At 42.9% G+C, this 27,799-nt stretch overlaps 1 protein-coding gene across 7 annotated transcripts; it reads left to right on the top strand.

The window, feature by feature from the left end:
- The first annotated feature begins 14 nt into the window (after positions 1–14).
- LOC110530713 (transcriptional repressor p66 alpha) lies at positions 15–27,706 on the top strand. 7 transcript variants are annotated; one of them, XM_036986379.1, is made up of 11 exons: positions 15–190; positions 15,053–15,616; positions 17,076–17,214; positions 17,516–17,665; positions 17,842–17,919; positions 18,018–18,146; positions 18,439–18,654; positions 20,995–21,268; positions 23,715–24,157; positions 24,351–24,480; positions 25,307–27,706. In XM_036986379.1, exons 2-11 carry the CDS (start codon positions 15,057–15,059, stop codon positions 25,441–25,443), a joined length of 2,256 nt encoding a protein of 751 aa, XP_036842274.1. In that variant the 5' UTR covers positions 15–190; positions 15,053–15,056; the 3' UTR covers positions 25,444–27,706. The 7 variants fall into 7 exon arrangements, with proteins under 7 accessions (XP_036842274.1, XP_036842271.1, XP_036842270.1 ...); XM_036986376.1 differs by having other exon boundaries at positions 16–190; positions 18,463–18,654; positions 24,351–24,594; XM_036986375.1 differs by having other exon boundaries at positions 16–190; positions 18,460–18,654; positions 24,351–24,594.
- The last annotated feature ends 93 nt before the right edge of the window (positions 27,707–27,799 follow it).

Below are 27,799 nucleotides of genomic sequence, written 5' to 3'. Positions count from 1 at the left end.
CACTGCGGTGACGCCGCGGCTCCATGTGTGTTGAGAAGCGCATTATTTGGCAACAGAGGCGGTAGCGGGGAGGGCAGAAAAAAAGAGGGTATCCCCTGGATTTTTAAATAACATCGAATTATCGGAGCTGATTGTCATCCTAAATACCTTGGACGACCCGCAGTCGACGGATCGCTGTCGAATCGACCGAGTAAGTTGATTGAGGTGTCCCGAAGTTTTTTTGTGGAAGTGGATTGAGGGAAGCCTTTTATTCGGACTTGTCGCGAGCCAGCTCCTCTTCCTCCACCTATCTGTGACGATAGAGAAGCTGATGGGCTGTTGAAAAGTAGCACTTCTCCGCAGAGCAAAAGCTACGGTTGGGAACGGGAAGGGCGGTGCATACGTTTTATAGAAGTCGCATCTCCAGACTTTATTGTTATGACTACACATAGTCAGACGATATTTAGTATTTTAATAATGTCACTTCGAAACTATATTTTTTGAGTTGAGTCGACCGAACAGAGACAGTCAATCTGAATCGGATTGTCGAGTGTTTGTTCGTTGGACTGGGAGTTAGAATTATTTTTAGAGCAGCACTTGGCTAGTTAGCCTTTTGACAACCCAGGTAGTTTGCCAATGCTAATCACGAACTACTAAAACATGTAGCTAATATATTTTATATATATATTTATTTATATATATTAGCTAGCTGAGACATTTGGCCAGTGTTGGAGTTACAATTTTCCGCTGGCCATCTTCTCCCCACCCCAAAAGCAAGCTAGCCTCAGCTAACGTTACTTCATTGTCTTGTAGGTCCGGGTACCTGGTTGTTGTTGTTTATGTTTTAAAAAAAGTTTAGGTAGCAAGCTAATTATTTGCTAGCAATTTAAATGCACCAAGTTACGGTTTCGTAAAGTGCGTGTATTGTGCTTCACTTTGTTGCCAAACAAATATCTGGACAGGTAGCTAAGATGGCACGAGTGCTAATGATAAATTGGCATTATGCTAGCTAGCTAGTTTATTTTCATGGTTGTGCGATTTATAAACATGCCAGCTATTTCCTCCATTTAGCCGTGGTCTTACGAAAAGCCGGTCAAAATAAAGCATGGGCTGTGTTTGGTCTTTAAAGGGGCGAGTTTGCATTTTCGGTATTTGTATTGTTTTTAATGGAGGTTGTACTGTATCGGATTAAGAGTCCCTGGTAATCTTCCTACTTCTCTGTGACGACCATGGTCTTCCTCCTCTTAAAGCTGAACGCACACACATTTACACACTATTTTTCTCCAGCCTAGCGGTATGTATAGGCTGGTGCAGTGCCCTGCAAATGTATCTGAGCCAGCCTCTGTTACTTTGTGCTGTACTGCATGTAGCTACAAAGATCAGTGAGTTGAGTTGTCAGTGACTGGTACCTATGCTGGTACCTTGGGTCCTGAGTTTTTCCTGGTCAGATCACGACGGAAATTCTGACCCCTAGTTATGTGTAACCAAGTAGTATGCAACAAGGTCATATTTTATCATATGGAAATGGCTTGCAAGATAAGGCTATCTGTCTAATTTAGTGCTAACTCTGGTTTCTGTTAGGACTTCTAGTGTGGCAAAAAAATACAAACATAAAGGTTCTGGAACAGGACAATCAGTTGTTCATCAGAACAATAGATTTGGATGTTCTTTGCAATGTGATGTCACATGGCTGGTTTGGGGGTGCGCTTAGTCAAGAGGACCTTATAGGTGTCCTCACATTGCCGGTGAGAAATTCTGGCCGCATAGTAATGTAGAGTTGGATGGAGAGTGGCAGAGCAGAGTCTTTGTAAGCCCTTCTCTGGCCTTTGTGATTGCATCCCTAACATTCACTTTATAGAGTTGAGTAACAGGTCCAAACAATTCACTCATGTTGATTTCCAAGAATGTCTGTTCCTGTGATTTAATGCAAGGGGCGTCAGGTAGCCTAGTGGTTAGAGTGTTGGGCCAGTATCCGAAAGGTTGCTAGATCAAATGCCCGAGCTGAACACGGTAAAAATCTGTCGTTCTGCCCCTGAACAAGCACTGTTCCAAGGCCGTCATTGTAAATAAGAATTTGTTCTTAATTGACTTGCCTAGTAAAAAAAGGGGGGGGGGGGGGCAGTCTGACGTTTAGGTATATGTAATATTGCAAACGGTCAACCCTCATTGAAAGTATCGTTTTTTAAATTGTATCTTTATTTAACTAGGCCAGTCAGTTAACACATTCTTACTTTCAATGATGGCCTAGGAACAGTGGTTTAACTGCCTTGTGCAGGGGCAGAACGACAGATGTTTCAGCTCGGGATTTGATCTTGCAACCTTTCGGTTACATGTCCAATGCTTTAACCACTAGGCTACCTAGGCCGCCCCAACAAACCACCTGTAGGCATAGCCGAGGGAAGTAGGGATGCTCCAGTACCCTTAAAAATCAGGTGTGCTGCGGGAAAAAATTGCAGCACCCTAAACATCGTCTCGCGGCTGCGCCTGTAGGCCTAAACTGAAGAGAGAATTATCTTCTGTGTAAAGCAATCCTGAATGATGGAGACTGTTTGTCGTCAGTCTTCTGTAGTCAGTCTCCTGTCGTTACCAGTGAAGTGGTCATGCAAACTTTCCTCAACAACAGCAAGGGTTCCAATTACATATGGTCTCTTCAGGATGGCCTAAAGGTAGTGGGCAGGGCCAAGGGTAATATTTTTTAATAACATGAGAGATCTGCTGTCCATGTTGTGGACGTTTGTAACAGTTATGGAGGTGACATTATTTGTGTCAAGGGGACACTCTAGGCTACACTCATTGGCACCCCTGTGTTTGGAACCCTGCTCAAAGTGGCATTGACTTTACTGTGTCCCACTCCCAGGCGTTCATTACATTGTCTAAACAAACACTTATCCTTGTGGATTTGTGTGTGTGTGTGTGTGTTACTGGTTCTGAACTCAATAGCCGTTAGCCTATGTAAATTTTGTTATGCAAATGCGCTGATGCCAACAATTCAAATTCTAGACCAGTTCTCTTTAGTTTGTTTGCAGCATACAAACAGATGCCCAAAGTAAACCATTGAATTGCACAGTTCTGAAAAACCCAGCCACTAGCTATCGGTGTAGAAAGTTCAAGTATCCTAGAGAGGTAGCTCCGTCAAAGCTCATCCAAGCAGCTCATTGAAATACTACACATTTTCTGTCTTTCTCTTCTCTGACCTTTTACCACCTGTCCTGTCCAACAGGCCATGGGTCATAGGTTAACACAAGTGGTGTCTAACAGGGTGTTTGTAGCCTATGGTGTGAGAGGCCTGCTTTTTGTCTCCTCTGTGTAAGGACACGTCGGCCCTGACTCCCCATAGACACAGAGATGGCTAAGTCTTGGAAGATCTGCCACTCACACTAATTACTGTTGGAGCTAGGAACACAGGCATTTCACTACACCCGCAATAACATTTGCTAAATATGTGTATGCGACCATATTATTTAGGCGGCACACAGGGTTATTAACATATGTTGTTTTGTCTTAATGTAGGCCTATAATCTAGTCTGAAAGAGCAGATTAGACATGTATTGATGCATTGTGAAGGGTCTCAGTCCCCCTGTGTGTCTCTTATCTTCAACTATTACATGGTTTTTAGGAGAGTCTTATTTTGGCTTGAGCCAGTCCCATCGTTGATCTAGAGCAGTGGTTCCCAAACTTTTTATAGTCCCGTACCCCTTCAAACATTCAACCTACAGCTGCGTATCCCCTCTAGCACCAGGGTCAGCGGACTCTCAAATGTTGTTTTGCCATCATTGTAAGCCTGCCACACACACTATACAATACATTTATTAAATAGTAACCGTAAAACACCAGTCTCAACGTCAACAGTGAAGAGGTGACTCCGGGATGCCGGCCAGTTTGTAAATACCTTATCTAAAGGCTCCATATGTAATGTATGGTTCTGCGTCGATCCATTGAGCTGGTTCGAATCCCGCAGTGCAGATAGATAGATATATATTTTCACCAAGGTAAAGGTCTGTATTAGTGAGTAAACGGCATGCTGAGGCGGCTGCTGAGAAGAAGTGAACTTGGTCTGGTTGTAGGTTACAGAATCCACACAGGGCCTGGGCATGGATATGTTAGCTACAGCAGAGATGGAGTTTTTGCTGATTTTCTGACCTTGGAAAAGTATCATATCATTGCACAGCCTACATCTGCTTCCTGTCGTTGGAATTAACCTCTCCAGAAGCCATTTTCCTGATTCTCTCTATGTTCTGAGAGTCAATGATCATGTTCTAAAGCTGATACTTGGATATCAAGAAAATTATCATTTAAATCACATTTAATTTGTCACGTGCGCTGAATAAAAAGGTGTAGACTTGACTGTTAAATGCTGACTTACAAGCCCTTAAAAGCCCTTGGAGTTAAGAAAAATAAGAATTTAGAAAATATTTACTAAATAAACAAATGTTTTTAAAAAAATATATAAATAAATTAACAATAACGAGGCTATATACAGGGGGTACTGAGTAGAGGTCGACTGATTAATCGGAATGGCCACTTTAATTAGGGCCAATTTCAAGTTTTCAAAACAATCGGAAATCGGTATTTTTGGACACCGATTTAAATATATATATATATATATATTTTTTGCTGTATTTTTATTTATTTATTTTTACACCTTTTATTTAACGAGGCAAGTCCAGTTAACAACATATTCTTATTTTAAATGACGGCCTAAGAATGGTGGGTTAACTGCCTTGTTCAGGGGCAGAACGACAGATTTTTACCTTGTCAGCTCGGGGATTCAATCTTGCAACCTTACGGTTAACTAGTCCAATGCTCTAACCACCTGCTTTACATTGCACTCCACGAGGAGCCTGGCTGTTACACGAACGCAGTAAGAAGCCAAGGTAGGTTGCTAGCTAGCATTAAACTTATCTTGTAAAAAACAAACAATCAATTAATCATAATCACTAGTTAACTACACATGGTTGATGATATTACTAGTTTATCTAGCGTGTCCTGCGTTGCATATAATCGATGCAGTGCGCATTCGTGGAAAAAGGACCATCGTTGCTCCAACGTGTACCTAACCATAAACATCAATGCCTTTCTTAAAATCAAGTATATATTTTTAAACCTGCATATTTAGTTAATATTGCCTGCTAACATGAATTTATTTTAACTAGGGAAAATGTGTCACTTCTCTTGCAACAGAGTCAGGGTATATGCAGCAGTTTGGGCCGCCTGGCTCGTTGCGAACTGTGTGAAGACTATTTCTTCCTAACAAAGACGGCCAACATCAACAAATGGGGGATGATTTAACAAAAGCGCATTTGCGAAAAAAGCACAATCATTGCATGACTGTATCTAACCATAAACATCAATGCCTTTCTTAAAATCAGTACACAGAAGTACATATTTTTAAACCTATATATTTAGCTAAAAGATATCCAGGTTAGCAGGCAATGTTAACCAGGTGAAATTGTGTCACTTCTCTTGCGTTCATTGCAAGCAGAGTCAGAGTATATGCAACAGTTTGGGCCGCCTGGCTCATTGCAAACTAATTTGCCAGAATTTTGCGTAATTATGACATAACATTGAGGGTTGTGCAATGTAAAAGGAATATTTAGAGTTATGGATGCCACCCGTTAGATAAAATACGGAACAGTTCCGTATTTCACTGAAAGAATGAACGTTTTGTTTTCGAGATGATAGTTTCCGGATTTGACCATATTAATGACCTAAGGCTCATATTTCTGTGTGTTATTATGTTGTAATTAAGTCTATGATTTGATAGAGCAGTCTGACTGAGCGATGGTAGGCACCAACAGGCTCGCAAGCATTCATTCAAACAGCACTTTCGTGCGTTTTGCCAGCAGCTCTTTGCAATGCTTCAAGCATTGCGCTGTTTATGACTTCAAGCCTATCAACTCCCGAGATTAGGCTGGTGTAAACGATGTGAAATGGCTAGATAGTTAGCGGGGTGCGCGCTAATAGCGTTTCAAACGTCACTCGCTCTGAGACTTGGAGTAGTTGTTCCCCTTGCTCTGCATGGGTAACGCTGCTTCGAGGCTGGCTGTTGTCGATGTGTTCTTGGTTCGAGCCCAGGGAGGAGCGAGGAGAGGGACGGAAGCTATACTGTTACACTGGCAATACTAAAGTGCCTATAAGAACATCCAATAGTCAAAGGTTAATGAAATACAAATGGTATAGAGAGAAATAGTCCTATAATTCCTATAATAACTACAACCTAAAACTTCTTACCTGGGAATATTGAAGACTCATGTTAAAAGGAACCATCAGCTTTCATATGTTCTCATGTTCTGAGCAAGGAACTTAAATGTTAGCTTTCTTACATGGCACATATTGCACTTTGTTTTTGCACTATTTAAACCAAATTTAACATGTTTCATTATTTATTTGAGGCTAAATTGATTTTATCGATGTATTATATTAAGTTAAAATAAGTGTTCATTCAGTATAGTTGTAATTGTCATTATTACAATAAAAATAATAAATTGTCTGATTAATCAGTATCGGCTTTTTTTGGTCCTCCAATAATCGGTATCGGCGTTGAAAAATCATAATCGGTCGACCTCTTGTACTGAGTCAATGTGCGGGAGTACAGGTTAGTCAAGGTAATTGAGGTAATATGTAGGTTAGGGTAAAGTGACTTTGCATAGATATTAAACGGTGAGAAGCAGCAGAGTAAAAAAGGGGGAGGTCAATGCAAATAGTCCAGGTAGCCGTTTGATTAGCTGTTCAGTAGTCTTATGGCTTGGGGGAAGAAGCTGTTAAGCCTTTTGGACCTAGACTTGGCGCTCCGGTACCGCTTGCCGTGCAGTAGCAGAGAGAACAGTCTATGACTAGGGTGGCTGGAGTCTTTGGCAATCTTTAGGGTCTTCCTCTGACACCGCCTGGTATAGAGGTCCTGGATAGCAGGAAGCTTGGCCCCAGTGATGTCCTGGGTTGTACGTACTACCCTCTGTAGCGCCTTGCGGTCGGAGACAGAGCAGTTTCCATACCAGGCCTTGATGCAACCAGTCAAGATGCTCTCCATGGTGCAGCTGTAGAATGTTTTGAGGATCTGAGGACCCATGCCAAATATTTTCATTCTCCTGAGGGGGAATAGGCATTGTTGTGCCCTCTTCACAACTGTCTTGGTGTGTTTGGACCATGATAGTTTGTTGGTGATGTGGACACCAAGGAACTTGAAGCACTCAACCTGCTCCACTACAGCCCCGTTGATGAGAATGTGGGTGTGCATGGCCCTCCTTTTCCTGATCGTGTTGAGGGAGTGATTGTTGTCCTGGCACAACACTGCCAGGCCTCTGACCTCCTCCCTATAGGCTGTCTCATCGTTGTCGGTGATCAGGCCTACCAGCGTTGTCGTCTGCAAACTTAATGATGGTGTTGGAGTCGTAATTGGCCATGCAGTCATGGGTGAACAGGAGGGGACTAAGCACGCACCCCTGAGGGGCCCCCTTGTTGTGGATCAGTGTGGCAGATGTGTTGTTGCCTACCCTTAAGATATGCAGTAAAGAAAAAACAGAAAACATATGCAGGGTTGCAGTCTTAGACACTGTTTCTATTGACCGGTAGTGCTTGTGCAGCGGCCTGATAGTGTGTTTTTGTCTGACTGTTGTATGAAAGACCCCGCTGTAGACTTCCAGATGGTTAAGGTCTGTGATGGTGGTGACAATGATGAAGTTGATCGTAGTTGGTATCATTTAGAAATTGCCTCCTGGTGAGACAGAGAGCATTCCATAGGTAAGGTTACTTGCTTTCTTGTCAGTTTGTTGTCATGGTTACATTCCTTTTGGGCTAAATCCCATTCAGAGTCAGTGCCATGGTAAATGCCCTGTTTTGGCAGGCGTTACATCACAAGCTATATACATTGGGACAAAAAAGTATTTAGTCAGCCACCAATTGTGCAAGTTCTCCCACTTAAAAAGATGAGAGGTCTGTAATTTTCATCATAGGTACACTTCAACTATGACAGACACAATGACAGACACAAAAATCCAGAAAATCACATTGTAGGATTTTTAATTTATTTATTTGCAAATTATAGTGGAAAATACGTATTTGATCACCTACCAACCAGTAACAATTCCGGCTCTCACAGACCTGTTCGTTTTTCTTTAAGAAGCCCTCCTGTTCTCCACTCATTACCTGTATTTACTGCACCTGTTTGAACTCATTACCCCTATAAAAGACACCTGTCCACACACTCAATCAAACAGACTCCAACCTCACCACAATGGCCAAGACCAGGGAGCTGTGTAAGGACATCAGGGATAAAATTGTAGACCTGCACAAGGCTGGGATGGGCTACAGGACAATAGGCAAGCAGCTTGGTGAGAAGGCAACAACTGTTGGCGCAATTATTAGAAAATGGAAGAAGTTCAAGAGGACAGTCAATCACTCTTGGTCTGGGGCTCCATGCAAGATCTCACCTCGGGGGACATCAATGATCATGAGGAAGGTGAGGGATCAGCCCAGAACTACACGGCAGGACCTGGTCAATGACCTGAAGAGAGCTGGGACCACAGTCTCAAAGAAAACCATTAGTAACACACCATGCCGTCATGGATTAAAATCCTGCAGCGCACGCAAGGTCCCCCTGCGCAAGCCAGCGCATGTCCAGGCCCGTCTGAAGTTTGCCAATGACCATCTGGATGATCCAGAGGAGGAATGGGAGAAGATAATGTGGTCTGATGAGACAAAAATAGAGCTTTTTGGTCTAAACTCCACTCGCCGTGTTTGGAGGAAGAAGAAGGATGAGTACACCATCCCAACCGTGAAGCATGGAGGTGGAAACATCATTCTTTGGGGATGCTTTTCTGCAAAGGGGACAGGACGACTGCACCGTATTGAGGGGAGGATGGATGGGGCCATGTATCGCGAGATCTTGGCCAAAAACCTCCTTCCCTCAGTAAGAGCATTGAAGATGGGTCGTGGCTGGGTCTTCCAGCAATGCAACGACCCAAAACACACAGCCAGGGCAACTAAGGAGTGGCTCCGTAAGAAGCATCTCAAGGTCCCTGGAGTGGCCTAGCCAGTCTCCAGACCTGAACCCAATAGAAAATCTTTGGAGGGAGCTGAAAGTCCATATTGCCCAGCGACAGCCCCGAAACCTGAAGGATCTGGAGTAGGTCTGTATGGAGGAGTGGGCCAAAATCCCTGCTGCAGTGTGTGCAAACCTGGTCAAGATCTACAGGAAACGTATGATCTCTGTAATTGCAAACAAAGGTTTCTGTACCAAATATTAAGTTCTGCTTTTCTGATGTATCAAATACTTATGTCATGCAATAAAATGCAAATTAATTACTTAAAAATCATACAATGTGATTTTCTGGATTTTTGTTTTAGATTCTGTCTCTCACAGTTGAAGTGTACCTATGATAAAAATGACAGACCTCTACATGCTTTGTAAGTAGGAAACACTGCCGATTTTGCAGGTTATCAAATACTTGTTCTCCCCACTGTAGCTTCCGTCCCTCTAATCGCTCCTACCTGGGCTCGAACTAGGAACACATCGACAACAGCCACCCTCGAAGCATCGTTACCCATCGCTCCACAAAAGCCGCGGCCCTTGCAGGGCAAGGGGAACAACTACTTCAAGTCTCAGAGCGAGTGACGTTTGAAACGCTAACTATCTAGCCATTTCACATCGGTTACACCAGCCTAATCTCGGGAGTTGATAGGCTTGAAGTCATAAACAGCGCAATGCTTGAAGCGTAGCGAAGAGCTGCTGGCAAAATGCACGAGAGTGCTGTTTGAATGAATGCTTACGAGCCTGCTGCTGCCTACCATCGCTCAGTCAGACTGCTCTATCAAATATCAAATCATAGACTTAATTATAGCATAACACACAGAAATAAGAGCCTTTGGTCATTAATATGGTCGAATCCGGAAACTATCATTTCGAAAATGTGTAACTAGTGATTATGATTGATTGTTTGTTTTTTATAAGATAAGTTTAATACTAGCTAGCAACTTACCGTGGCCTCTTACTTCATTCGCGTAACAGGTAGGCTCCTCGTGGAGTGCAATGAGAGGCAGGTGGTTAGAGTGTTGGACTAGTTAACTGTAAGTTTGCAATATTGAATCCCGAGCTGACAAGGTAAACATCTGTCGTTCTGCCCCTGAACAAGGCAGTTAACCCACCGTTCCTAGGCCGTCATTGAAAAAAAGTATTCTTAACTGACTTGCCTAGTTAAATAAAGGTGTAAAAAAAACAACTTAAATGAATATATAAATAATCGGCCAAATCAGTGTCCAAAAATACCGATTTCCGATTGTTTTGAAAACTTGAAATTGGCCCCAATTAAATCGGCCCTAATTAAATCGGCCATTCCGATTAATCGGTCGACCTCTAATATATACTGCCTGGGCACACACACACTTTTTAGTGAGTAGAGGAGGTACAGTATGGTGAGATTTTCAGATCATGCCAATATAGGCCTTTCCTGTGTGTGGCAAAGAGGGAGAGGAGAGCTTGCTGATAGATGGATCTATCAGTGTTTCCCTAACTCTGTCCCCGGGGCCCCAAGGGGGTTCAAATATTGAAGTAACGAAGTTTTGATTATTTTAATCAGCTGTTTAGTGCTTGGGCATAAACCAAAACATGCACCCCTTTGCGTTCCCAGGACCGAGTTTGGGAAACACTGATCTATCAATACTTATATCCGTAAGGGACAATGTCACAGACAAGTCATCTCGGTAGATTTTTGTGTGGGTGCGTTAGAGGTGTGTGTGTGAGCTGTCATGAAGATGTAACCTGATATATGTCAGCCATTAAGTCATTTAGATCCTGACCTTTCCTGTTGAAAAGCTGAACTACCCTAGGACCTGCTGCTCATAGGGTCCACTACACTGTAGACCGTGACATTGCACTGTAAGAATAGGATGACGTTTCCTCCAGACACCACTCTGAAGTCAGTTTAGCGTTTTCGGCCCTAATAGATGAGCTTAGGATTTGGGGAGGGTGAGCTGGTCCTAGATCTGTGCCTTGTAGGCACTACTACCTAGTCAGTGCCTACAGAGTTCTGTGCAGAGTTGTCATGGTGACAGCAGACATGAGTATGCATCAGTATGTTGGGCGTTTTCATTCCTCCCTCTTTTTAATTCTTTCATCTCCCCTCCCCCCCATCACTTTCAATTCAAAGGGCTTTAATGGCATGGGAAACAGATGTTTACATTGCCAAGGCAAGTGAAATAGATAATAAAAAATGAAAGTAAACATTTCACTCACAAAAGTTCCAAAGGAATAGAGACATTTAAAATGTAATTTTATGGCTATTTACAGTGTTATAACGATGTGCACAAATAGTTAAAGTACAAAAGGGAAAATAAATAAACATAAATATGGGTTCTATTTACAGTGGTGTTTGTTCTTCACTGGTTGTCCTTTTCTTGTGGCAACAGGTCACACATCTTGCTGCTGTGATGGCACACTGGTATTTCACCCAATAGATATGGGAGTTTATCAAAATTGGGTTTGTTTTCGAATTCTTTGTGGATCTGTGTAATCTGAGGGAAATATGTCTCTAATATGGTCATACATTGGCAGGAGGTTAGGAAGTGCATCTCATTTTGTGTGCAGTGTGCACATAGCCTGTCTTCTCTTGAGAGCCAGGTCTGCCTACGGCGGCTTCTCTCAATAGCAAGGCTATGCTCACTGAGACTTTACATAGTCAAAGCTTTCCTTAATTTTGGGTCAGTCACAATGGTCAGGTATTCTGCCACTGTTTACTCTCTCTTTAGGGCCAAATAGCATTCTAGTTTGCTCAGTTTTTTTGTTTATTCTTTCCAATGTGTCAAGTAATTATCTTTTTGTTTTCTCATGATTTAGTTGGGTCTAATTGTGTTGCTGGTTGGGGGATCTGTGGGGTCTGTTTGTGAACAGAGACCCAGGACCAGCTGGCTTAGGAGACTCTTCTCTAGGTTAATCTTTCTGTAGGTGAGTGCTTTGTTATATAAGGTTTGAGGCTTGATTCATTTTAGGTGGTTGTAGAATTTAACGTCTCTTTTCAGGATTTTGATAATTAACACCAAATTGGCCTGATTCTGCTCTGCATGCATTATTTGGTGTTTTACGTTGTACACAGAGGATGTTTTTGCAGGATTCTGCATTTTGTGAATTCTTGGTTGGTGAGCGGACCCCAGACCTCACAACCATGAAGGAAATAGGTTCTATAACTGATTCAAGTATTTGTAGCCAGATCCAAATTGGGATGTTGAATTTTATGTTCCTTTTGATGGCGTAGGCCCTTCTTGCCTTGTCTCTCAGATCGTTCACAGCTTTGTTGAAGTTACCTGTGGCTCTGATGTTTAGGCAGAGGTGTGTATAGCCCAGCAGCATCAGATCATCAGCAAACAGTAGACATTTGACTTCAGATTGCAGTAGGGTGAGGCTGGGTGCTGCAGACTGTTCAGATGCCTTTCCCTATTCCACGTTTTATTACTTTACAGCCTTATTCTAAAATGGGTTGAATTCATTTTTCCCTTATCAATCTACACACAATACCCCATAATGACAAGGCAAAAACCAATGCATTAAAAAACAGAAATACCTTATTTACAGAAGTATTCAGACCCTTTGCTAAGAGATAGAAAATTTAGCTCAGGTGCATCCTGTTCCCATTGATCATCCTTGAGCTGGGTCTACAACTTGATTGGAGTCCACCAGTGGTAAATTCAACTGATTGGGCATGATTTGGAAAGTGACACACCTGTCTATATAAGGTCCTGCAGTTGACAGTTCATGTCAGAGCAAAAACAAAGCCATGAGATCGAAGGAATTGTCTGTTAAGCTCCGAGACAGGATTGTGTTGAGACACAGATCTGAGGAAGGGTACTAAAAGATGTCTGCAGCATTGAAGGTCCCCAAGAACACAGTGGCCTCCATTATTCTTAAATGGAAGAAGTTTGGAACCACCAAGACTTATCCTAGAGCTGGCCGCCACTCCTCAGTAAATGGAACATGACAGCCTGCTTGGAGTTTGCCAAAAGGCATCTAAAGGACTCTCAGACCATGAGAAACAAGATTCTCTGGTCTGATGAAACCAATAATAAAATCTTTGGCCTGAATGCCAAGTGTCACTTCTGGAGGAAACCTTGCACCATCCCTACAGTGAAGCATGGTGGTGGCAGCATCATGCTGTGGGGATTTTTTTCAGCGGCAGGGACTGGGAGACTAGTCAGGATCGAGGGAAAGGTGAACAGAGCAAAATACAGAGAGATCCTTGATGAAAACCTGCTCCAGAGCTCTCAGGGCCTACGACTGGGACGAAGGTTCACCTTCCAACAGGACAACGACACTAAGCACACAGCCAAGACAACGCAGGAGTAGCTTCGGGACAAGTCTCTGAATGTCCTTGAGTGGCCCAGCCAGAGCCTGGACTTGAACCCGATCGAACATCTCTGGAGAGACCTGAAAATAGCTGCGCAGGCAACGCTCCCCATCCAACCTGACAGAGCTTGAGAGTATCTGTAGAGAAGAATGGGAGAAACTCCCCAAATACAGGTGTTTTAAGCTTGTAGCGTCATACCCAAGAAGCCTCGGCTGTAATCGCTGCCAAAAACCAGTTTTTGGTTTGTCATTATGGAGCATTGTGTGTAGTTTGAGTTGGGGGAACAAAAAAGATTTTAGAATAAGGCTGTAACATAAGAAAATGTGGGAAAAGTCAGGGGGTCTGAATACTTTCCAAATGCACTGTATGTTGTAGAGGGTGGGGCTCAAGCTGCATCCCTATCTCACCCCACGGCCCTGTGGGAAAAGTCAGGGGGTCTGAATACTTTCCGAATGCCCTGTATGTTGTAGAGGGTGGGACTCAAGCTGAATCCCTGTCTCACCCCACGGCCCTGTGGGAAGAGATGTGGTTTTTGGCAGTTTTAACCGCACACTTGTTGATTTTTATAGTATCGTCAGTCCAGTATCTTTTTCCCCCGAACACCGCTTTCCATTAATTTGTATAGCAGACCCTCATGCCAAATTGAGTCATAAGCTTTTTTGAAATCAAATCAACCGTCTCAAATAATAATCTGTCAGTGTAGGAGTGGAGTTTTCATTCCGGGCCTCAAAGGGTTAACCTGCTTCAGCCTCTCTCTCTCAACCACACACACACACTTGCCAACCGGTTTAAACGGGTTCTTAGGAAAAGTGCTTTGTGTCTCCCAATGAATCCTGGGAAGGGTCATATGTGCCTTAGTCATGTCAGATGGGTAAAAAAAACAAAAAACTTGTCAGGTTTCTTTTATCAGATGAGATGTGTGTGAGTGGCCCAACTACAGTATTGAGTGCGGCTGTGTGTGTGTGCTCTGCATATTCGCGGACATAACTATTCTGAGAAATTGAAAGGGGAGGGGGAAATGTGTGGGTGCTGTGTGTATCGCTGAAAAGTGTCCCCTGGCGAAAGTGTAAATGTGGTTGTTTTTTTCCAAAGTCGTAGCTTCCTGCCGTCCGTCACTGGGCAGACGAGAGGCCTGAGTCTTCAATTTGTTTGTTTACTGCATGTATGACACAGAACACAACTCCTCACTTTACTATCTGTCTGTCAGTATGACTGTGGTTAGTCTTGCAGCATCTCGAACAGTGTAGTGTTGTCTGGTCAAGTCTCTCTACTTCTTGTTTGTCTCTGTCTCCCTATCACGGTCTGTGTGTGTGTGTGTGTGTGTGTAAACGGGAGGCAGGGATTAAGAGCAGCTAGCATCTGGGTAGCTGGCACCAAGGTGGTCATGTGTGTTCCAATCCCAATCCCTTAGCCATCAGTCGCAGTGACACAGAGAGAAAGAGAGAACTAGCTAAGTACTGTAAGTCTCCTACTCCATTCTGTCCCATAGGACAACATCTGTTGTCCACCTAGCTTCATAGAGAGGGACCGAATCTGGCGTTAATGTTTTCTCTCTGTCCTCAGTAACTGCTTCAGGGTCAGCGATGCCTGTCCAAGGTCTATACACGTTATGCTTTACAACTGATTTGAGGTCAGCTATAGCCACCCTAGTCCAAGGCTATATTCTGTTTGACTATCTATTGATGTCAGCTTTGTCTATTCCAGTGAATGGCTGACCAAGTCTTCTTCTCTCCTTATCTTTGTAGGGGGATGTCTGAGGAGGCTGTTCGTCAGACACGCAGCCAGAAGAGGGCGCTGGGGAGGGAAATCTCACCCCATGATTCTGAAGCACCTCCCACTCAGTCTGACAGCAAAAAGCTCAAACTAGACGGGGCCGAGACTGGAGCTCCGGACCAGGATCATGAGAGCCCAAATGAACCACAACCAGAACCACAACCTGAAACAACGAAGGATGACCAGGACCTGGTTAAACCTCTGGTCAAGCCTGTGGTCCAGCCTGAGAAGGCAACGGAACCAGAACTACCCCAATTAACATTACCGTTAGTGTTACCATCGCACCTGGCTAAAGAGCAAGAGCAGGACCGGGCACCGAAACAGTCAGAACAGAGCTTAGAGAACCGGACTGAGCGGAATGACTGCGGCGACCAGGTAAAGGTGAAGAGTGAGATGCATCTAGATGGGCAGAACCAGACTGTGCGGTCAGAACCGAAGGTGGCCAGCAGCATGATGATGTCAACGGAGGTGAAGGCTACCATTAAAGTGGAGGTCCAGACAGGAGAGCAGGCTCTGGACATGAGCACCTCTAGAGGGTGAGAACACTGTATTTATTCTCTTAAAAACTGATGTGAGATCAGCTCCTTTTACTCTAGTACTAGTAGTAGCATTTACTCTATACCATTTAAAACTGACTTCAGATCAGTTTTCCCCAATGAACAAAACGTTTTATAATTTGGTTCTGACAGAAGTCTTTTAAATCGGTTTGGTGTGGGCAAGGGGGAGATCAATTAGATAAACATTATTATTTTGTACATTTTTTGAGGGGAAGGGGGTGGAGCTTTGTTTGCATAGCTCTCTATGTACTTTGTGCTGCTTCATTTTTGAAACGCGAGAAACTGTGAAATCACTGGAGAGCCCTTAACTCCCCTGAACGAAATGAAGCCTGTGTGTCATAAACCGGTTCCAACTGGCTGTTGCCATGGTTTTCACTGTGGAAAGAACAGCAAGGGGAGGGGGGCAGAGTGAGAGGCAGGGTCACGTGATGATGCCTGAGTGGAGGGTCATGTGACCTGCTTTGGAAGAGTGATTAATCCACAGGAAGTGGTGATGGTGCTGCTAAACCCTGAGGAAGAAGTCACTCAAGGTGTTGAGGAGGAGGAGGAGGCTGGTTGTCCCTCCTTATTCATTAAATATTATATTAATGCCCACTTTTGAGAATTTACAATCTGTCTTTACAATCTGGAATTAGTCAATTACTCTATGTCACACTGTCAACTGAGTAATTCATATCAATACAAGTTTACAGCAAAACAATACATTTCATTGATGCTAATGAAACTCAAACAGAATGTGGTTAGACTAGTGTTGAGCCACTGGCCCACACACATCTAACATACAACAGATATAAACTGGTAGCCTTCCAGTAGAGACACCATCAGTCTAGGTGTGAGGAGTTTACAATGCAGTCTCCTCCTACTCCTTATCATGTCAACACAGCTTTATGTTTCCTGGTAAGGGGGCCATTTCTGAGGACAGTTGTCTGATACTGGACACTGTAGATAACAGAGAACTGATCCAAATTGTACCCTCTTCAATATATTCCCTCGGTCCCAAAAGACCCCCGTTCTTTAACAAATCAAATGTATTTAGGAAACCCTTTTTACACCAGTAGATGTCACGAAGTGCTTATACAGAAACCTAAAGCCTATGAGGCTAGCCAGGTGCCACCTGTAAGAGGCTAGCCAGGTGCCACCTGTAAGAGGCTAGCCAGGTGCCACCTGTAAGAGGCTAGCCAGGTGCCACCTGTAAGAGGCTAGCCAGGTGCCACCTGTAAGAGGCTAGCCAGGTGCCACCTGTAAGAGGCTAGCCAGGTGCCACCTATATCTCTTATTGTTGAAGTGCAACTTCGTGAGAAGTGAAACTATAGAAGATAATATTATGAATGTACTCTTGTTACCATCTTGTGGACAACATGGGTTACTACACCTCTCTCCACCTTTTTCAGATTAAATTCAATGTAAATATCAACTCCTTTCTTCTTCCTTCGATTAGGGCCATAAAGAGGGAGCCGTGTCCCCCGTCCCCAGATGATGATGATGATGATGTCATTGTCCTGTCAGATAACGACTCCTGCAGTCCGCCGATGAATGGTTTGAACCACTTCAAGGAGCTGGACACAGTCCTACTCATGGTTAGTGAAAGAGCTATACCACCCTCCCATAATGTTCCTCATACCAGTCACTTTCTATGGTTTTCTGATCCTAGATCAGCACTCATAACTAGTCCGGGCCCAGGGCCCTTATCCACAAAGCATCTCTGAGTAGGAGAGCTGATCTAGGATCAGTTTCAACTTTTATATTGTACGTACAGACAGATCCTAGATCAGCGCTCTACCTCTGAGACACTTTGTGGATTGAAGCTCTGGTCTCTCTTTATGCTGTACCGGTCTTTCTCTCTTTGGTCTAACTAGTCTTTATCTGTTGTCTGTGTAGAAGAGCAGGCCAGAGGAGAGGGATCGCATCATCAAACAGTTGAAGGAGGAGCTGAGGTTGGAGGAGGCCAAGCTGGTGCTGCTGAAGAAACTACGCCAGAGTCAGATACAGAAGGATGCGTTGCAGAAGGTATGGACACATGCAACCAAGGTGAGCTGGACTCACTCTATCGTGATGAGGTAACCCTGGTTGCCCTTTAAAATCAGTGTTTCCCCCTCTGGTTTCCCAGAGCGGAAGATTGGAGTTCAGATCCCAGTCTCACACACACACATACAAACCCACACACACAAACAGCTCATTCTGTCCATTTCTGTCTTGTTCCACAGCCCTCAGGATTGTCGGGTTCTGCGGCTCCTCCATCTCTGATCCGGGGATCCATCGCAGCCAGCAAAGGCTCCCAGCAGGTCAGTCATCTGTCTCACACAAACAAGCTTTAATTCACACACAAGTTTATCATGTTAACCAGGTTTCTGTTTATTGCATCGTTTAATTTTATCCCCAGGTGGTGTCAGGTAGGAGTTCAGGCACAGTCATTCCACCTCCTCTGGTGAGGGGAGGGCAGCAGATCTCCTCCAAACATGGCTCCCACAACTCCCAGATCATCATGCCACCTCTGGTCAGAGGGGCACAGGTAAGACACGCCACAATCTACTGATATCAATACTCAAAATGACAGAGTTTTGTGTCTTAGACTATGCTCACCTGTTTTCTTTTTTCTCTCTCTCATTCCCTCCCTATCTCTCCACACTCCCCCCATATCACTGCTTTGTCCCTATAATTGTTCTGTCCTCTGACTGTCCTTTGCCCTTTCTTATATGTCCTCTGTCTGACCTATGTTGGCCCCCTATATCCCTGCCCTGTCCCTGTTCTCCTCCTCTGTCCACTCACTCCCCTGTCCCCCATGTGTCATGTGTCCCGGGTAGCCAATCGCTGTGTCTCCCCAGCAGATCCAGTCTCTCCGGCAGCAGCAGCAACAGCAGCTGTCAGGGTCTGGCTCAGGGAGCTCTGGCCCCCCTCCTCTGCTGCTGGCTCCCAGGGCCAACGTACCCGGCTCTCAGGCCCAGAGAGGCCTCATGCAGTCAGGCCTCATCAGGGTGGGCAACGTCAACAATGCCAGCCTGCTGGTTAACATCTCACAAGTGGGTCAGAGGTTTATCTCGATAACAAATCATTTCTGGGTAACAAATAAGTCGCTTACTGCAATAGGTTTCCATTAAAATGGTTAAAAATAAACAAACTATTTCTCAAGCAAGAATTTGGCTATGAATGTCTTGGATTGGTCTGAGATGTGAGGGGGAGAGCACCAGAGTGGTGCAATAACCACAGTGTGGACAAAGATTATAGAATTAACCCAAGATAGTTAATCTGTGTCTTTTCCAATGGGAGCAAATGAAGCACCGTGGGCAGAACAAGCAAGGAGGTGGGCAGAGCCAAGCACCTACAAGCTCGATCCCATTGGTGCATCTTAGCATTTAATTGCATATTTTCATCAGGGAACGTCTACTTTTTACGTGTGCAAAAACTCAATTTGGCCTTGCACTGCTTCTAAACAACACCCATTTTTTTTTTACTCTGGCAACGCGTCAAGTCTACAAAACTTAGTGCACTTCGTTCGTAAAATATTCTACTTTTGGGAACAGAAAACTATTGAGATCTGATTTTTCATTGATGAGAAAATCAGCAGAATGTCGGCCCAGTTCATCTAGCTCCATCTCCTCCCTCTGCCCGCCAATGGACTTCCCTTCATCACCATATTTGGTGGTGAGTGGGTTCTAAATGGATTATTTGGATTTATACCCCATGTGAACTATCTGGGTTTCCTCTTTTATCTGTGGTGTGGATCAATCCACCAGCCTGGAGGGACCTAATGGGAGGGATATGTAACCTGAAATGAGCTATTATACACTATTCAAGTGACACGGCAGGCATCCTTATAGTCTTAGAGTTTTTGTCTGCTTTTTTGAATTGTCTTCAATTGGCAAAAACGTAGCATAATGGTTTTCAGCGCTAAAACATCATGAAAGTCATCTATAGCAAAAGACAACAATAATTTTTTATATAGCTTATGTGCCCACATTATAATAAATTTGATGACCAGGGTTAATGCAATTAATTGATTATTGAATGTTATTCGATGAACACAGCTTTGTAGAACCAAAACAAACACATGCCTCTACTCAACACTTAAACTCGAGAACGATTAGTTTGGATGGCTGCTGCAGCTTGCATACTGTGCTAATCTCTCGCGATTATCAAGCCGAGAACATTCCGCAAAGAGTTGTTCAGAATCTAGTCTGGTTGTGGCCACAATTAGACCTATTTTCAAAGCTATCACTAAATAATCGCATTTGTATACTTAGATATCACAAATGGACACTTTTTTTCAGAAGTCTGTCACAAATGACAGCTACAATAAGCCCCTATGGTGAATGAGAGGCTTGTAGAATCATGAAACCTACCGAGTTTTTACTTAATTGTTTGCCAGTAGGGGGTTCTGCATGCTCTTGGCATTACTGAATAAAATGAGTCAAAAGATTTGTTCTTTTGACTGAACGTGTTGAACAGATCTAAGTCATTAAAAAGAGCCAAACTTCACATCACTACTGGGCAGCAGCTACGTAAAAAAGAATCCTGCACTGGCACCGAAATCTCCATGAAATCCAGAACTGCCTCCACTTTGTTAATTTATAGAGCCCGGTGATGTCACCAGGCAAGCCAAAACTACACCCATGCAAAACCTGATGATTAGAATATCCTGTGTAGATTGTATTTTCAAAAAGCAACTATTAGGAAATAACACTGATTAAATAGTCTTGAATTTGTACAGTGTTAGTTTCATCAGTTGACCAAAAATGATACAAAACACATGAAACACAGTATTTTTAAAGGCTTTGCCAAAGGGCGTGGTTCAGACTCTGAGAAGCAGTGATTAAAAAAAAACATATGGAGAACCAAAGTACTAAATTAAATAATTAGTTACATCCTTTTGGCAATTAGCAATAATTTTGAGAAGTTTGGATAGGAAGCCAGTAGTAGTAGTAGTTATTATTTGACGATAAGTGCATTGAATGTGCATTATAAAACAGATATTGTTGATGAAAGATGATTGTTTTCAACGGTATCGTTGCGATCAGCTGGTGCACATGAGGCAGCCTTGCACTTGATACAGATTGAAAATGGCAAGTAGAGATGGTGTTCTCCCCTCTAGGCTAGTGGATCATAGAGTGGTGAGACTTGCAGATTTGATTTTATCAATCCAATTGCATTCACACTTTGGGTATATTGAACCGCTCAAGCTTAGCTAACTTTCCTCTAGAGAATAGACCTGAATTTACAACAGTTTTGATTAATCTGATCTGTCTTGCTGTAAAAAATAATCATGTTTTTTTTAAACGATTGACCTCAAACCTCACCTGGATACCTTCTTCCCCCACTTGTCTCCTCCCCTCTCATCCGGTCCTCATCCCACTCTCTCCCAGGCCTCTCCAACCAACATGAAGGGTTCTTCTATCTCTTCCCAGTCTGGAAACAGCAGTGTGTCAGTGGTCAACGTGAACGACTCTCCTGCCGCCCGTCAGGCTGCGGCTAAGCTAGCCCTGCGTAAGCAGCTGGAGAAGACCCTTCTGGAGATTCCTCCTCCCAAGCCTCCCGCCCCAGAGCTCAACTTCCTGCCCTCGGCAGCCAACAACGAGTTCATCTACCTAGTGGGCCTGGAGGACGTGGTGCAGAACCTGCTGGACTCCATGATGAGAGGTACAGTACCTATTACGCTGGTATTAACTCTAAATTACCCAATACCAGGGTTTCCCAACCCTTTCCTCTGCCCCACCCCATACTCCCTACACTGTTATTAACATACTCACTACACTGTTATAAACATACTCGCTACACTGTTATAAACATACTCGCTACACTGTTATTAACATACTCGCTACACTGTTATTAACATACTCACTACACTGTTATTAACATACTCACTACACTGTTATTAACATACTCGCTACACTGTTATTAACATACTCACTACACTGTTATTAACATACTCGCTACACTGTTATTAACATACTCACTACACTGTTATTAACATACTCGCTACACTGTTATTAACATACTCACTACACTGTTATTAACATACTCGCTACACTGTTATAAACAAGCGCGCTACACTGTTATAAACATACTCGCTACACTGTTATTAACATACTCACTACACTGTTATTAACATACTCACTACACTGTTATTAACATACTCACTACACTGTTATTAACATACTCGCTACACTGTTATTAACATACTCACTACACTGTTATTAACATACTCGCTACACTGTTATTAACATACTCACTACACTGTTATTAACATACTCGCTACACTGTTATAAACAAGCGCGCTACACTGTTATAAACATACTCACTACACTGTTATTAACATACTCACTACACTGTTATTAACATACTCGCTACACTGTTATTAACATACTCACTACACTGTTATTAACATACTCACTACACTGTTATAAACATACTCGCTACACTGTTATAAACAAGCGCGCTACACTGTTATAAACAAGCGCGCTACACTGTTATTAACATACTCACTACACTGTTATTAACATACTCACTACACTGTTATAAACATACTCGCTACACTGTTATAAACAAGCGCGCTACACTGTTATAAACATACTCGCTACACTGTTATAAACAAGCGCGCTACACTGTAATAAACATACTCGCTACACTGTTATTAACATACTCACTACACTGTTATTAACATACTCACTACACTGTTATTAACATACTCACTACACTGTTATTAACATACTCACTACACTGTTATTAACATACTCACTACACTGTTATTAACATACTCACTACACTGTTATTAACATACTCACTACACTGTTATTAACATACTCACTACACTGTTATTAACATACTCACTACACTGTTATTAACATACTCACTACACTGTTATAAACATACTCGCTACACTGTTATAAACAAGCGCGCTACACTGTTATAAACATACTCGCTACACTGTTATAAACAAGCGCGCTACACTGTTATAAACATACTCGCTACACTGTTATTAACATACTCGCTACACTGTTATTAACATACTCACTACACTGTTATTAACATACTCACTACACTGTTATTAACATACTCACTACACTGTTATTAACATACTCACTACACTGTTATTAACATACTCACTACACTGTTATTAACATACTCACTACACTGTTATTAACATACTCACTACACTGTTATTAACATACTCACTACACTGTTATTAACATACTCGCTACACTGTTATTAACATACTCGCTACACTGTTATTAACATACTCACTACACTGTTATTAACATACTCGCTACACTGTTATTAACATACTCGCTACACTGTTATTAACATACTCGCTACACTGTTATTAACATACTCGCTACACTGTTATTAACATACTCACTACACTGTTATTAACATACTCACTACACTGTTATTAACATACTCGCTACACTGTTATTAACATACTCGCTACACTGTTATTAACATACTCACTACACTGTTATAAACATACTCACTACACTGTTATTAACATACTCGCTACACTGTTATTAACATACTCGCTACACTGTTATTAACATACTCGCTACACTGTTATTAACAAGCGCGCTACACTGTTATTAACATACTCGCTACACTGTTATTAACATACTCGCTACACTGTTATTAACATACTCACTACACTGTTATTAACATACTCACTACACTGTTATTAACAAGCGCGCTACACTGTTATTAACATACTCGCTACACTGTTATTAACATACTCACTACACTGTTATTAACATACTCGCTACACTGTTATTAACATACTCACTACACTGTTATAAACATACTCGCTACACTGCTTATAATCATTGTATATCACTACTAAACCGCCACTAGCGGTACAAAACATTTTGCTGATATTAACACTATTAAATTACAGTATTCCATCATCAAAGTTACACAAACACATATTTTACACTCACAGACACTTCATTACACAATAATATCACTTCACCAGGAGAGGTCATACCCTAACAGCACAATACTGTCAGATGGGTTTCCTCCAGTAGTATTTGATCATTAGGCTTCATATTGAAACCAGTTTTCTCCTGTAATCCCACTCATCCTCTGTCCTCCCCAGCTAAAACAGGGTTGCCCCCGGTCAAGCCTGCCATCAAAGAGCCCTTCACCTGCATCCAGTGTAGCACCGACTTTACTTGTCGCTGGAGGCAGGACAAGGCCAAGGGCGGGACCATACTCTGTGCTGACTGCATGTCCTCCAATCAGAAGAAAGCCCTAAAGGCTGAGCACACCAATAGGCTGAAGGCTGCGTTCGTCAAGGCCCTACAGCAGGAGCAGGAGATAGAGCAGCGGATCCTCCAGCAGACCGCCTCCCCTGTCTCTCACACCCCCTCCTCCTCTTCCTCCTCCTCCTCTCCGTCGGTGAAGGCGGAGCATCTGATGTCCCAGCAGCTGAAGCAGGTTCAGGCCCAGGCTAGGGTCTCCTCTTTGCAGCACCATCACCATCACCAGCAGCAGAACAGAGGACAGAGCGTTGCACGCCACCACTCCAACATCAAACAGGTAGGGGTGAGACACTTCTCAACAGTTCCCTGAAACTGTCACATCCCCACCGGAGCCACTCCAGGCCCTGTCACATTCAATTTGATACAGACGGTTCTAAGATTTTCCTACATACAGAGAGTATGGTTCCCTTGGCTTGTGTGGTCTGTTCTTGTCACTCAATATTCTATATCTTCTTTCTCCCTCCCCGCAGAGCCCTCAGGGCCAGCTCTCCCGTGGCAGTATCCCATCGGTGGGGGTGAGGGGCGTGTCCCACTCCTTCTCCTCCTCCTCCTCTCAGCTGCAGAGCGCTGTGGCCGCTGCGGCCTTGGTCAGCCGGCCAGGTAAGCATGCCCATGTGCGCCCCGCTGCCCAGGGTTCTAAGGGCAGCTCCAGTGGGAACAGCAGCAGAGGTAGCGCCCAAGCCACTGCATGGAGGAAGCAGAACATCAACACAGGTAGACTCTAATACCGACTGGGCCCCCAACCAACCAACCCACCACACCACACTGCCCACAGCTTCTACCTCTACACACTAAACGTTTGTCCCAGTCCAAAAACACCCCCTAGCCCCTTTTACTAGTTGCTTCCCTTTGGGTGTTTGCTGATCTGAGGGAAACAGGTGTAAGCAAAATGTCCGAAGCTTGTCTAAACCTACTGGAGCTTCCTAGGTGGAGTCATCACCATAATGTTTACTCCTAAGCCAATGGGATAGGGATTGTTTTTGGACTCTGCATCTCACTTCTCTGTGGGAGAATCTCAATTGCATACTCATTGCATCCTCTCTCCTCGCCTCCTCAAAATCCATTGGAGGAGAAGGTCAGAGGGGAGGGACCTCTGGCTTTCTCATCTAATGGGTTTTGAGAAGGAGGCGAGAAGAGAGGACGCGAGGAGTATGCAATTGAGATTCTCCCTCTGTACCCCTCAATGCTCTGTCTCCTCCTTCCTGCTTCAGTCCTTCTGGTGGCTGGGTTTTTCCTTGGACTCCATGGCTAGCTCACCTCACCTCCCCCTAGAGTAGAGTTAGTCCATGTTTTCTCTGCTTTGAGATCAATGTTATTTACACGTGCGTGGTTTTGTGCATCTGTGCGTGCTCTTGTGTGTGTGTGTGTGGTATTATGCTCCGTGCACTCTCTTCGTCAGAGACTGACCTCTCCCCTCTCTCTGCAGGTGTGACCATGGCCTATGTGAACCCCAGTCTGTCAGTCCATAAGACCTCGTCCACAGTGGACGCCCGCCAGAGAGAGTACCTCCTGGACATGATTCCATCGCGCCCCATCTCCCAGACAGCTAACACATGGAAATAATAATCTCATTCATTACCATTATCAATAACCATTAGCTACTGTTGTCAATGCCAACAATACAGCCCCCCTCCCTCTCCCCCCGAGGACAGTTATGGAAACGCAGCCTCCAAACTTTTGAGGGGAAGCATTCTCAATAAAAAAAATGTCTTAGTGTTTTTGTTTCTCTTTCAAGTCTGTTGTTTCTCATGAGGCTCACCGATGTTTGATCAGTGTGCATAAAGAGCGATTTACACCGGAGCAAAACAAGAAATGCATAAAGGGCTTCCTTCCATATGTTTGTCAGCCATGATGTCTGTGAGTTTATGATGGCTTGAGAATGTTGCTTTTCTCTCAAGAACTTATGCTGGCCTTCTGCCGACTGCGTGTTGATGTCTTACCATGGAAACGATGGACAGCTCTTTACCTATTGGATGGAACTAGGAGCTGATTGGCCCTCTGTCATCTTAGACTCAGCGAATGGGATGCAGACAAACTGTTGGGGTGTGGTCAAGGTGAAATTACTTGGAACTGTTTACTTCATATTCAAGAGTACCCTAAAAAAGCTAAAAGACAAAAAATATGATCTCCAATAAACATTCTCTTTAAGTTTAAAAGAACTGAGCAATGATGTTTTCAGTACATAACCTCAGTAGCAGTTCATTTGGAATTTGTTTGTATTTACAGTAAGTTATTGGATATGTTTGGGAACTGATGTATAAATGAAAAATTCCTGTCATGATGTTGGGGTTTTAACAACTGAACAATTTATACTAGCCTCATACACTTTTTAGAAAATACAGTAAAACATTTTTCCTTCCCATGCATGTTCTTCATCTACAGATATGGTATCTTAATTTGATCACCCTGTTGCAGAAGAACTTTCTTGCAACACAGGACATTTTAAAACTTGCAGCGTATCTGAAATGTTAAAAAAGCTTCTAAAGTTTGTAATTTCAAGATTTTCCCTCACGAACAATGTATCAACCTTTACAAAAATGTCCATTAATTATAATTCACATTTTTCCTGTTGCTGCAGGATTCTGTTCCTGCTGTAGGAGAATGGCTCAAATTAAGATCCTACATCTGTATTTGCAATTTGACAGAGCTGCTCCACACTCATGTTTGACATAAGCAAAACAAGTAGAGGATCTCTATATTTTTGTCTGAAGACTCTGCTTTGGATTTCTATTATTCCATTCTGAGTTGTCCCTTCATATTTGTAATAACATGTCTGTAAAGAGAACCAATAGTATAATACAGTCTGTCTTGAATTACATGCTAAATTGTTTCCATGGAAGATAAGATTCTAGAATCACAAGAGTCATATCACAGGTGTGTTCTGATTACATCTGTTCTATATGTTTTACACTGATTGTCGATTTCTCTGATGAATCAGTGTATTGCTTTTTTTTTTAAATAATTGATCAAAGTTTCCATATGTTGGCTGAAAAAGTTAAGTCATCTAGAATCATTACACTTTTTGGAATTGGTCTAGAAAAAGTAATTGAATATGGATAATATTTCAATTGGTTTAATATGCTCAAACCTACTGTATCAATCAATGACACTTGTCATTTTCCAGAATGTTCTCATCTGGGGATGAAAGTTAACCAATTGCAGGTATTGTCACATGCTCTGGGACATCTCAAGTTTAGATTTCTGGTTGCCATATGTTGAAGCTGGGTTTGTTAAAGCAACTTATAGGGGAATTTTAACAAAAATGTACAAAAGACTGAGGAGAGAATAAAAATGTCTAATATTGAAATCACTCGTTAATTGTTTTTGGTTGGCATCAGGACCAATAACTTGTATCCCAAACAGGCCTTTGGTGAGGTAACTGGATTTACAACAGTGCTCCTGTTCAAAAAAAAATAATAATAATGTGGCTTCTTCTCTTCCTCAACTACAGTCTCCTACTCCTTTTTCAGTTTTGTTTTGTACTTCTGTAAAAGTTCCATATGCTCTCTATGGTTTATAAATAATGAACATGGGTTGTCAAAATTGTTTGAGATTATTTTCAGTGCTAGATCAGATGCCATCATTGAGAACTATGAAAAACAATACACACTGCAGGAACTGAAGTTGGCCCCCAGAACCCCAACTCAACACCGACCACCAGTAACCACCCTGTTTGTTATTCAGGGTAGCTTGGGCTGTTAACTGTCAAGCGTAACCCTCTCAGCCCTTTATGCATAATACAAAATGATGTTCCAATTTGTTTGGTTTAATTTTTCCCAGCTACAGAAAGTAATAATAAAAAATAAACGTAATTTGAACCCTTTCATTTGGTCTGAATGAGTCATTAAATGATTGATTATGCCAATCATAGCAGGATTTTTTTTTTCATGACGTGATTTTCCACGCTGCAGTTTGATCT

Source organism: Oncorhynchus mykiss, chromosome 8 (genome assembly GCF_013265735.2).
Source record: "Oncorhynchus mykiss isolate Arlee chromosome 8, USDA_OmykA_1.1, whole genome shotgun sequence".
NCBI classification, from domain to species: Eukaryota; Metazoa; Chordata; class Actinopteri; order Salmoniformes; family Salmonidae; genus Oncorhynchus; species Oncorhynchus mykiss.
This window is presented reverse-complemented; position numbering and strand designations above follow the sequence as displayed.